At 42.0% G+C, this 11,651-nt stretch overlaps 2 protein-coding genes across 3 annotated transcripts in view; one reads left to right on the top strand and one right to left on the bottom strand.

Annotated features, from left to right (window-relative positions):
- LOC106529045 (probable G-protein coupled receptor 142) overlaps positions 1-1,849 on the bottom strand; it is a gene marked incomplete at its 3' end in the record, with an annotated part of 10,754 nt that extends 8,905 nt beyond the window's left edge. Inside the window, 1 exon segment of the mRNA XM_074559762.1 lies at positions 1,835-1,849.
- Positions 1,850-5,189: 3,340 nt separating this feature from the next.
- On the top strand, positions 5,190-11,645 carry btbd17a (BTB (POZ) domain containing 17a). Of its 2 annotated transcripts, none has more exons than XM_014024378.1 (3): positions 5,190-5,292; positions 6,899-7,196; positions 10,035-11,645. In XM_014024378.1, the coding sequence occupies exons 1-3, from the start codon at positions 5,235-5,237 to the stop codon at positions 11,107-11,109; spliced, it is 1,431 nt and encodes a 476-aa protein (XP_013879832.1). In that variant the 5' UTR covers positions 5,190-5,234; the 3' UTR covers positions 11,110-11,645. The 2 variants fall into 2 exon arrangements, with proteins under 2 accessions (XP_013879832.1, XP_013879833.1); XM_014024379.1 differs by having other exon boundaries at positions 5,192-5,292; positions 6,902-7,196.
- The last annotated feature ends 6 nt before the right edge of the window (positions 11,646-11,651 follow it).

Consider the following 11,651-nt stretch of genomic DNA (forward strand, 5'->3'; position numbering starts at 1 on the left):
CTACTCCAACGTGCTGCCACCCCCAGCGGCGCAATTCCGGAACCATTGTGTATGGTTTGATTTCTTTGTATGTATGGATCACTTGGGTTGTTACCAACATCTGGTGAAAATTTCATGTCATTAGCACCTCTAGTAATATATTTACTGAGAAAAATGGTGACGTGTTCAATGCTTATTTTACCCGCTGTATATTGTAAAAAAAAATTGTGTCCGTGTTGGTCTCAAGCCCTGGAGGCGGGACAGTCTGAAGCCATTTTAGGGGACTGATAATGCCTAATAACGTCTATTTCATGGATGATAACATCTGAAGCAGGTGCAGTTAAAAAGGCATTTTAAAGCTGATGTGAGTGCTTTTTAAGTGAAAATAAATGAAAAAAAGAATAAACAACATTTTGGAGGGTCCTCATTGGCAGGCTGGACAGAAGTCAACTGTGGGCCAGATGTGGTTTGCGGGCCACCAGTTGCCCATCCATGCTATAGAGAATTTAAAATACGGGTGTATGTTTGCGGATAAAGTCTATTAATCACTAAATAAGTCCAAGTTATAGAGATACAGACTACTTCTGTCATTGTGACGACCAGCAGCAGCAGCAGCAGCGTTCTAATTTCTCTCCTGTATTCCCACCAGCTTTTCAGACTAACGAGGTTACAAGAAGGGAAATCAGTCCTATCAGGGGATCTGAGCCACGACTTGTTGTTTTGAACGAGACAAACGTCTCTTTAATTGGACTAAATCCTGTCAGGAGGCACGTCTCACGTCTGCAAACTGAGCTCCAAAACAAACAGAGCCGCAAAACCAGCAGAGCTAATTTATCTAAAGTGTGTTAACGAACCGTTCTGAGCCAACATCCTCCTGAGCCCCACCCCCTGACCTGCCCCTGCAGCCGGGCCCAGGCAGGCCAGCCTACCCCCCACAGCTCGTGGTGCATAAACAGTTTTTAAATAAGCTGTCATTTTATTGTTGCACCGATGGTTCTGCAGGTTCTGAGAACCTCAGGCTGATTTATCTCAAGTTTCAGTCTCAGATGAAGTCCATCCAGGGTTGTTGGTCAGATTAATGATGCAAAACTAAAACCACCTGTCAGCAGGTTCGTAGATTTATTCAGCAGATTAGAGGAGATTATGAATAGATTGGAAACACTTTTAGGGTTTGCATATTTTTCTGTCTTGAGAGTATTTTCTAAAAGGATTAAATATGATTTTAAAGACTTGTGTGGACCAGGTCTGCCTGATTACAGAAGTGGAGTCAGGTGTTGCGGCTTTACTGAAGACCGGTCTGCATCTCTTCACACTCTGTAATCCCGCTGACGACTTCTGATGCCATCAGCCTTATTTTTCCCATCCCTAATCCCAAACTTTCTTTTTTTCCAACACTTTAACTGCAGTTTGATTCCTGAGCTTCACTCTGAGGTTTTGCTTTTCAACAGAAATCCATCGAGTCGCTSTTTAAGTCCAGCACAGCTCAGCTGCCTGCTGATGGTAGTTTACTAATAAAACACTTTTTGTCTGAAGCAAGCCTCTCCAAATAAAAAAGGAACCCCATTAAGAGAAAACTAATATTTTATTTGGACCATAATCCATCTTCTAACAAGGACTTTGGGGCTTCAACATCTCAATGTTTGTATTTATAACAAAAAAACAAGAATCATGATTATCCACCGTCTTTAGGCAGGCTGATCTTTTGGTGCCTGTAATAAAATAACTATTTTTTCTCTCTGACAGCTTTGAAACAAAAAATCTGAATGATTAATGTGTGGATAAAGCTAAAAACACAAGTGAAATTAGATCTGCAGAGATGCAGAGTACACGTCACTGTTAGACTCTGCATACTAACCTTCAGCATCAAAAACTGTAAACCGATCCTCTGGAATCGCATTCAGGACTTTCAAACTGCACAGAACAAAACAGAAAAACACATTTTTTGTGTTTCAGGCTCCAAAACGACGATAAGTCTTTAAAAACAGACTGATAACTTCCACTGACGGCTCCATAAAATCTGCACATTTACAGGAAATCTAATAAAAAGTGATAATGTTAGCATTTTCCATAAAAACATTTCTATGATGTAACCACAAAAACAGCTTCTCTTTGAGCTCTTTGGTTTTGTTTTTGTTTGTTTCTGGATCATTTCGACATAAAAAKGCTCCTAAACTCAAGGGATGGTAATGTGACAGAGACTCGATTTATTCTTATTTTCATAGATTAATCTGTATGAAAACAGATTACAGTTTGACAGGATTATCCCAACGAGCTAAAAACTCTGAGTTCCTGCAGGTCATTTCATATGAAGTGCTAAGTGTAACAAAAAGTTGAAAAATGCCACTAACACATTTTCATTATTTAGCTCATTTTGAGTTTAAAATCCTATAAATTTTCCGCCTTATTTAGCTCTCTGTTCTTACATTTAACTATTTTTTTATTAAATGTTAAATTAAAAAGTTTAATATGTGTAAATATTAAATCCTAAATCTATATGTAAAAGTTAAATCTTAAATGTTAACATTTAAGTATTTCAGAATGGAACACAGCCTTTGCTGTTGGTGCCTGGCTCTTCTTGTGATGTCATCATCCTGCGACAAAAGCAACCGCTAATGCTGCTAACTTGGCTAATGCTATTGAAGATGGGTTTTAAAATCTGAATTCAAAATGTGTTCATTGAAAACAACATGRATAGTRTCTCAGTTTGAAGCACTCTRCCTTGTAGGGAAGCGTTAAAGGAGTTAGCTGCRTTAGCTGCGTTCAAGCGTTAGCAGCTGCTTTCGTCTCAGGATGATGATGTCATAATAAGAGCCAAGCGTCAACAGCAAAGGCTGCGTTCCATTCTGAAATACTTGAGTAGAAACTTCAACAGTTAAGATTTAACGTTTGCATTTAAATGTAGGATTAAATATTTACACACAGTATTTAACATTTAATGAGCAAAATGTAAGAATGGTGAGCTAAATAATGTCAGTAGAAATTAATTTTAACTGGGGTTTTACAGCGAGAAAGTGAGCTCAAAAACAATATGTTAGCAGTAAGTTAGTTTCCTGTAGATATTAAATCTATAATTTATATCCCATAAAGTTGAATTTGTCTGAGTTTGATGCTCATAGTTGTCTTTTTCTGCCTCCATCCTCTCCTGTGAATCTGTCTGCGGAGCTGAAGGAGGCGCCTTGGTGCTGAAACGATGCTGAGGCTCAGATCGTCTCACAGGTCACCTCGGGCTGGATTCCTGCCAGAAGCTCGGTTGTCTAAAAGTGTCGCTCGGAGGAGCCTTGGAGGACCTGAAACCTGAGGAAAACCAGGTGAATGATCTCCACTCAGACACGTTCGATACGACTGCAGGCAAAAAAGGAAAAACCTTTCTGTTCGAGTCAGTGACTCCGTCTGGCAACCGACTTTTCTGCTGTGAAACGTAACATCATTACTGAGATTTCAACTCCGCTGTGGAAGATTAGAAGAGAAACAGCGTTAATAAACACAGAGGTAYGCAAATAAAGGCCCTGGGGCCAAATTTGGACTGGTGAGATAAACATTTGGCCTCTGAAGTTTCTGTTTTTACTCAGGGTTTAATCCAAACTACGGCTGAGTGGAAGGCTGTGGCGGCCATCTTTCTGAGAGCTTTATTGGGATCTGTCCGGGGGATCACGAGGTATTTCGCTGACAGACTGACAAATACAAAAAGTGTTCAAAGTCAATCTGAATCAACATTTTTTTCATAAAGAAAGATGTTTGTATAAGATGTTTTCAGTTGGTTTGATGCTCTGATGATTGATTAGTTACAACTAATCAGAGTTTTAATGTTTTAAATGTATTAATCCTGTTTGTATTTGTACAAAGTGTAGTACAGGTTCTAAATAAATTTAAGCAACAGCCTGAGGTGGGTAGAGTACCCAACAATTGTACTCAGGTAAGAGTAGCACTAACTCAACATTTTTTAAAGCCATTCAAAAAATAATTTGGAGTAAAAAGTATTTGGTATAAAGGCCACACAAGTACTGATGGAGACATAATTTAATATGTAAGAATGACATCATCAGATGGACCAAAACATAAAGCTATGTGGAACATTTGTTTATTTTTAAAGATCAAAATAAAAAATAATTCATATAAATAACATAATAACAAATTCAGGCAAAAGAAACATTTTTCCAAATCATTTTTTTTCTTCAAAATAAAACCAACAAAAACTGCAGGTGTGTGTRTGTTTGGTGAATCTTTGGTGAAAACATGTTCAGTCTGCATTCAGTCAAGTTAGTCACAGCGGGTAGAGTATCCAGAAATTTTACTCAAGTAAAAGCAGCGACACTTCATAGTAAAATTACTCAAGTAAATGTAAAAAGTACAGCGTAGTAAAAGTACTCCTAAAAGTACATTTTTTTTTCCAAAAAGTCACTCAAGTAAATGTAACTACTCACTACCCAACTCTGGTGAATTCATCTCCAGTCAAAAGAGACTGTTGTGTGTTTTTGTTGAGTTTCAGTTCAAACCGCTGCAGTTAGTCTGCCCTCTGGTGGAAACCASCTGTAACTACAGGCTCATCTCAGTCAGTTTAAATGAAGACAAACTCATTTAGTCATGAGCAGAAAGATTGTTTTCATTGTGATTCAATTTCCTCATTTCGCAGAAATGTTAAAAGTCAAATCTGTGTCAGAAAATCAACCAATTCAGATGAACTTCGCCAGCTTGTAAAAACAACAAACAAACCAGTCAGCAGTGAAGAAGAGAAGTAAACCTGCTGATTTATCACCATCACTGCAGAAACAATAATTATATGTTTATGTTTAGCTGCTGTCTGATTCTCAGGTTAGTTTTTGTTCCGAGCTGTTGAGTTGAATCAAATCAAATGAACAGTATTGATTTAATGAAGCTGCCTGAAGCTGTGAATAAATTACATTTGACAAAGTGTCATTCGCACGCGGAGAAGTGGGTGAGCACAGTGACACACAGAACCACATGTGGAGTCTGTAAACACAAATAAAGTTTGGTTTCATTTGGCTTAGAATGAAAACACAGTCAGGTCTCTATGAAACTGTGAAAAACCGCCTCAAACTGCATCCAGGACCTTCAGAACTGGTTCCACATCCTCCTCGTCTGATCAACGGGTCGATGGCGTCCTGAAACCCAGCAAGGACAGGGGAGCCAGGACAGTTCCCACCCACTAATCAATGCGGATGATCGGCCTTTGAGGGGTCCACACAGAACTTAGGACCTCAGAGATCCAGACCCTGACAGGACGGACAGCAGCAAAGATGAAAGCAGCTCAAATCCACACTGGGATTCTGGTTCTGATGGGGCTTTCTGCTGCAGGTGAGACATAAACTATCTTTTACACAAATTATACCCTCATATGTGCATTTAGTCATGTCAGTCTGAGGGATGTGTGAGATTAAAACAGCAAAGCAGCAGAAGTTGAAGGCAGCAGACTCAGTTCTTCTGCAAAACCCAACTTTTCTTAAATCTCAAATCTATTTTTACTTGTTCTGAACAGATTTCCTGAAATTCCTTCTGCTTCCTGTGACTTGTGGGCTTTTATTTTTGACTCTGTGCTCAGCGTGTGAGGTGAATCACTGAACGTCACCGCTTCGCTTCATGTCTGTTGAAAGGGGAAGGAAGCGTCCAACTTTTATTGAGAGTCACAAAGAGGAACCAAGCTCGACTGACATGAATCAGGGCTCACATCCCTGCAGAGTCCAGGGGAGGAGGGGAGGGAGGGAGACAGAGATTTAATTAAACATGACCCACAATCCCTCATTATCCAGAGCACAGCTGGGCTGATCGATGCCATGGATTCTCGTCATACTGTCCCCGTCTCTGTCCTGATGAATGCTTTTTATTTACTGAGCCGTTTCTGAAGGTGACCAGTGGCGGAGCCAGACATTTTTCTCAGGGGTGGCCAGACTGGGACCACTAATCACACAGGGGTGGCCAGGAAAATTACATCATTTTTTAAATTGAAAGTTCTCTGCAGATTTTTGTTTTTTCCTCATTTCCTTATGTCCGTATACAGGCAGTGATTACCTTATAAACATGGGCGTCAGAACCATTTTAAAAGTGGGGGGACACACTGTTGGTGGGTCTGGGGGTCCTCCTCCAGAAAATTTTGAATGAAATAGATGCGATTTCCTGCATTCTGGTTTATTTTACCAGGTTGTTAAACATACTTTTACCTACATAAATAAACACTTGATTTAATAATTATTTCAGGGACAAATTATTCATTAAACTAGTTCCACAGTCACTGCTGTAACTGAGATAAGGTTAGTTAAAGTCACACAGTTTATCATATCTAATGACTATAGGAGTGCTTTTTACCTTTACGTTTAATGATTCATTTTTAATTGTAACACGTCTTTGTGCCAAATAAGGATGACCCTCAACTGCACGTTTAAAACTAACATTAATAACTTTACCCAATGAACAGGTGCAATATTGATAACCACCAACAGTGAATTTAGAGGGTTGTTTCACTTTTTCTGATTTAGTGATAGGTCTACTCATAACCAAAMACARAGCATCATTCAGCCTTCATAACATAAAATGACACTTTTATGGTGACAAAAAACAAAACAAAACAAAACATTTGTCACCATAAGTCCAAAAGTTGACACCATAAATCAGATTATATAGTCATATGTTCTGTATGTAAAGAAAATTATCATTTCCTTGTCATTACCCTTCTTCAGTGATAGAGCTTGGTGATGTTTCAAACTGTTAAACACTGCCACCAACTGTTCAGGAGGATTATTACACCMYTAAMTGTTGTTTTACTMTGGAAGKGTTGTGTACAGCAGGGTGGCCAACGGGGTGGCCAAAGATTTGTCAGTGGTGGCCACCCCTGGCCACCCCCTGGCTCCACCCCTGAAGGTGACACGCTCCAACTTCACCACTTCCTGCTCTTGTTCCCCATCTGAAGCAGGCCTGTTGAAGGTCGACGTCTCCCCGGACGGGGKCAGCAGCGGGGGGGACACCATCAGCCACCCCCTGACCCTGGTGCAGCGCCTGGAGGCCCTGCTGGTCCAGGGGAACGGGAGTGACGTGTCGCTGCGCGTGGAGACCCCCAACGCTGACGAGGTGAAGGTGATCCAGGCCCACGCCCTGGTGCTGTCCCTGCAGAGCCCCGTGTTCCAGGAGCTGCTGCAGGGCAGGAACAGCAGCACGGTGGTGCTGAGGGAGAGCTCCGACTGCGCCGCTGTGTTCGACAGGTTCATCAGGTGAGGAGCATCAGAGCGCCCCCTACAGGGATGAGCCGTGCACCTGAGGCAGGGAGGATCAATGAACACCAGCAAACAGCTCCTGTGGTGCAGCTGGAGCTGCTGCTGCCATCGATAAGATGAGATAAGATAAGATAAGATAAGATAAGATAAGATGAGATAAGATAAGATGAGATAAGATAAGATAAGATAAGATAAGATAAGATGAGATAAGATAAGATAAGATAAGATAAGATAAGATAAGATAAGATAAGATAAGATAAGATAAGAAAAGATAAGATGAGATAAGACTTTATTGATTCCACAGTGGGGAAATTTGCACATTACTGCAGCTCAGTACAGGAGAGGGTGAGAAGAATAAAAAATAACAAAACACACTATACACTTGTGATATATAATAATGTACATATAACAATGCACATATACACATGTACACAAACACATATGCAAATACATTTATATTTTATGAAGGATAGAAATATCCATTTCTATCACCTGTGTTACTGAGGTCCTTTAAAGTGCCTGTGATGTCAAATTTTTGTAAGACGTATGAAGGTATTTTTAGAAAGAGGACATTGATAAAATATTGCAAAAGAAATTTCATGTCGCTGAGATGAACAGTTGTTGAGATTTTTGCCTGTAAAGTAACAGGAAGTGATGTCAAAGGGGAATGTCTGAATGTGAACAGAGCGTTGCTACAACAGCCAACAACCCAGACTGTAGAGAAGAATCTGATGATTCTGAAGATTATTTTGAGTCACTATCAGAGAGATGATGAAGAGATTGTTTCATTTAACAAAGACCAGAGAGTTTTCTTTGTTAAAGAGTTCCCCTTTGATGTCACTTCCTGTTTCACTTTGGCTGAGCCAAGTTCAAAAGAAAATATACTAGTTTTGGGACATAATGGGTTAAATCGTGTGTATTATTCCAACTTTCTTTAATATAAAGATGTTTTCTTTGACTTTTTGTATTTGAAGAATATGCAGGTCACGGGCACTTTAAAACTCAAACCTGACTTTTGACTTAAGTAAAACAAATCATCTAATCAGTAACTAATCAAGTATTTTCCCTCAGTGATGAGGTTTTTTTGGTCCAATTTCTTGTTTCAGTTATTTGTCTCAAGTCAGAATCATGTTAAAGATCTGAGAAATTAAAAAAAAATCAGTATTTATAAAGCTTTAAAGGAGACATATGATGCTTTTAAAACCTTCTTTTTCACATGGAAATCCTTCAGTTGGGGTTCATATAAAGTGGAACTCCTTATTGTAACTCCACAAGCCCCTCTTTCACCCCTTGTCTGAGATGTGTCTCAGAGCAACTTGTTTTGAGGCTGTATCTTTAAATCTAAACAAGCCCCCACCCCACCCCCAGCTTCCAGACTGGTCCATTCCAGTTTGATAGAGGGGTTCACGACTGTATAGAGGCACAGAAACATTTTATTTACAAATTGATGAAGAGGAGGTATTACGCAAAATTCACTTTTTTGTGCTTTGTACTCAGAAAAATCATCGTCCCCTCATCAAACACACCCAGAGCGTTGCTTTGACTCCTTCATGCATGTTTGAGAAATCCTTGAGTAGCCCTGTGGAGATGCCCAAATGTTTGTTGGTACAAAGCTCCGCCTATTCACACAAACCTCCTCCCCTGGACCTCAGTCCGCAGCCAAGCCCCTGCCCCACAGAGCATCCCTCCCCGAAGCATCGTTGTGAAAATGTGCTGAAGTGGGAGTGTCAGAAACAGTAGGATGTTCTTAAAGAGACTGAGGCCAATTTCTAAGCACTTAGATGCAACGACAAATTTATTTTTGATATAAAAAGTCTGACCCGGAGTGAAACTATAGTTGGTAAGYTCAGACCTTACATGTTTCTTTGCACACACTGTGACTTGTTAGTTCAGAACATGTCATAGATAAATAWGAGCCAAACAGAATATAAAGWTATCYACGCAGCACCAGAGAGACTAATTTAAACTTATCTGCATCCTAGAGACTCCAAGTCCACAACAAAATGTATTTAATGGATAAAAAAGTGGATTTTGCAGGACGTGTCCTCTTTAAAGGCATCGTTCTGTTCTTGGTAAAAAGGAGGTCATTATGTGCGGTCAGTATCTTACCTGCAGCACACATCGGTGAGCTCAACACCAGTTTCAGGAATTAAGGTAATATTTATTGAGGAGTCAAGCTAACACACAGTGCTACTCATTTCCAACCATAAAATAAACATATCCGAATTATATCAAAAGTTATCCTGGACTACAACGAAGCAGTTTACTTCAACTGTTTCACCCGCTTCGGATGTTATCATYCATGAAATGGAYGTTATTAGGCRTTATCAGTCCCCTAGAATGGCTTCAGAATGTCCCACCTGTGCCGGTTAGCAGGTTTCCCGTCCCAAAGAATGGCTTCTGATTGTCAGCTGGTTAATATGAGGCTTAAATCCACTAAGGTTAACTTTAGAGCAAATGACATGGTTAGCGCTAACCTCCGACGGATGCATATTGTGGCCTCTCAATAGGGCAATGGGTAGAGTGTCGAGTGGGAGACCAGGGTTCGAGWCMGACAYGGACACAAAAAAWTTATTACAATATGTTTTGGTTATTTACACATTCATTGTCATTGATATATTAACCCACTAGGGGGCACTGTCGGGACAGACCGAAGCCTAGAAGGCACAGTAGGGACCCTCTGAAGCCATTATGTGGGACTGATAACGTCCAATAACGTCCATTTCATGGACTGATAACATCAGAATCCCCTGGCTGTTTTCCAGATACACTGTTGTGTAAGTCAGTAAAGCGGGTCTGCACTCAACATAAACAATATCTGGTTTGTCTTTGCAGGTATCTGTACTGTGGAGAGATTTCTCTCCGTTTGGACCAAGCCACACCTCTGCACAAACTGGCCACAAAGTACCAGGTCCCGAGTCTTCAGCAGGGCGTCACCCACTACATGACCCAGAACCTGGCCCGGGATTCGCCGTCGGGTCAGGTGGCAGGCTGGTACGAGTACGCCCTGCAGGCGGGGGACGTCACCCTGAGGGACAGCTGCCTGCAGTACCTGGCCTGGAACCTGTCGTCGGTCCTGCAGAGYGGGGAGTGGGCCGGCATCAGCAGCCAGCTGCTCATGACGCTGCTGCAGCGCTCCGACCTGGTCCTGCACAGCGAGGTGGAGCTCTTCACGGCGCTGGAGGCCTGGATCATCCAGAACCAGCCGGACGGTTTGACGGCGGAGAACGCTCTGAGGGCCGTGCGTTACGCCATGATGCCCCCGCGGGAGCTGTTCCGCCTGCAGACCCAGTCCTCAGTCCTGGCCCGGTACCAGGAGTCGGTGCGCGACCTGCTCTACATGTCCTACCAGTTCCACTCAGCGTCGCCGCTGCAGATGGCCAAATACTTCGAYGTGAACTGCAGCCTCTTCGTGCCCAGGAACTACCTGTCCGCGGCGTGGGGGTCTCAGTGGATCATCAACAACCCGACCCGGGACGACCGCAGCACCAGCTTCCAGACCCAGCTGGGTCCGAGCGGCCACGACGCCAGCAGGAGGGTGACGTGGAACGCCCTGTTCTCGCCACGCTGGTTGCCCCTCAGCATGAGGCCCATGTACACGGAGACGGGCGCCATGCAGCCCACGCGCGTYGAAGGCGGCCGCCCCCGGATCATCATCACCCCGGCCACCTCCAGCGCCGACTTCGCCGGCGTCAACTTCCAGAAGACGGTGCTGGTGCTGGCCCAGCAGCAGGGCCGGCTGCTCGTCAAGCACGTCTACAACTTTCACCAGAGCACCGAGGAGAACGGCGACTTCCTGTCCGAGGCCAGCCTGCACCGCCGGACGTCCGAGTACCTCGTGGACGGATCGCTCTTTCTGCACGTGGTGGTCAAACCGCTTTACCAGACCCTGATAACCACAAAGAACTGACCCGCTCACCCTTCGCTCTGACGTTTGGACCTCCCGTCCCGTCGTGTAAAAGTGCTGAAAAAGAACTTTTCTCTCAAAGTCTGGTTCTGATCGAAACTTTCTTACTGTCAACACGAAATACAGCTAATGTGGATAAATCCGCCGGTAAAAGTAGTTCCAGTTAAAATAAAGCTTTCTAAAAATTCYTAAACTAAATAAAATCATTTTTTAAAAATAACAAATCAACCATAATCGTAAAAACGTGTTTTTGACAGTAAGAAAACATCATCAGCAGGTTTTTCTTCTTTAACRTTGGTGCTAATGAATCCATTTACATGAAGAGTTACGACCCGTTAGCTCTGATTTAATCATTTAATGATCAAAAATATGATTTTAATTTGAGTTTTTACACAAAAATAACCTGAAGGTTTTAAATGTTGAAGAAAAGTTCAGTAATTATTCTTCAGCAGTAAATTAACATCCTAAAGAAGTTAGTTTCAGGAAGATTTAAATGTAATTTTAGATTTTTAAAAAGTAATTTTTGGTCATTGAATCGGTAAATC

The sequence above is a fragment of the Austrofundulus limnaeus genome, unplaced genomic scaffold, assembly GCF_001266775.1.
Source record: "Austrofundulus limnaeus strain Quisiro unplaced genomic scaffold, Austrofundulus_limnaeus-1.0 Scaffold419, whole genome shotgun sequence".
NCBI lineage: Eukaryota > Metazoa > Chordata > Actinopteri > Cyprinodontiformes > Rivulidae > Austrofundulus > Austrofundulus limnaeus.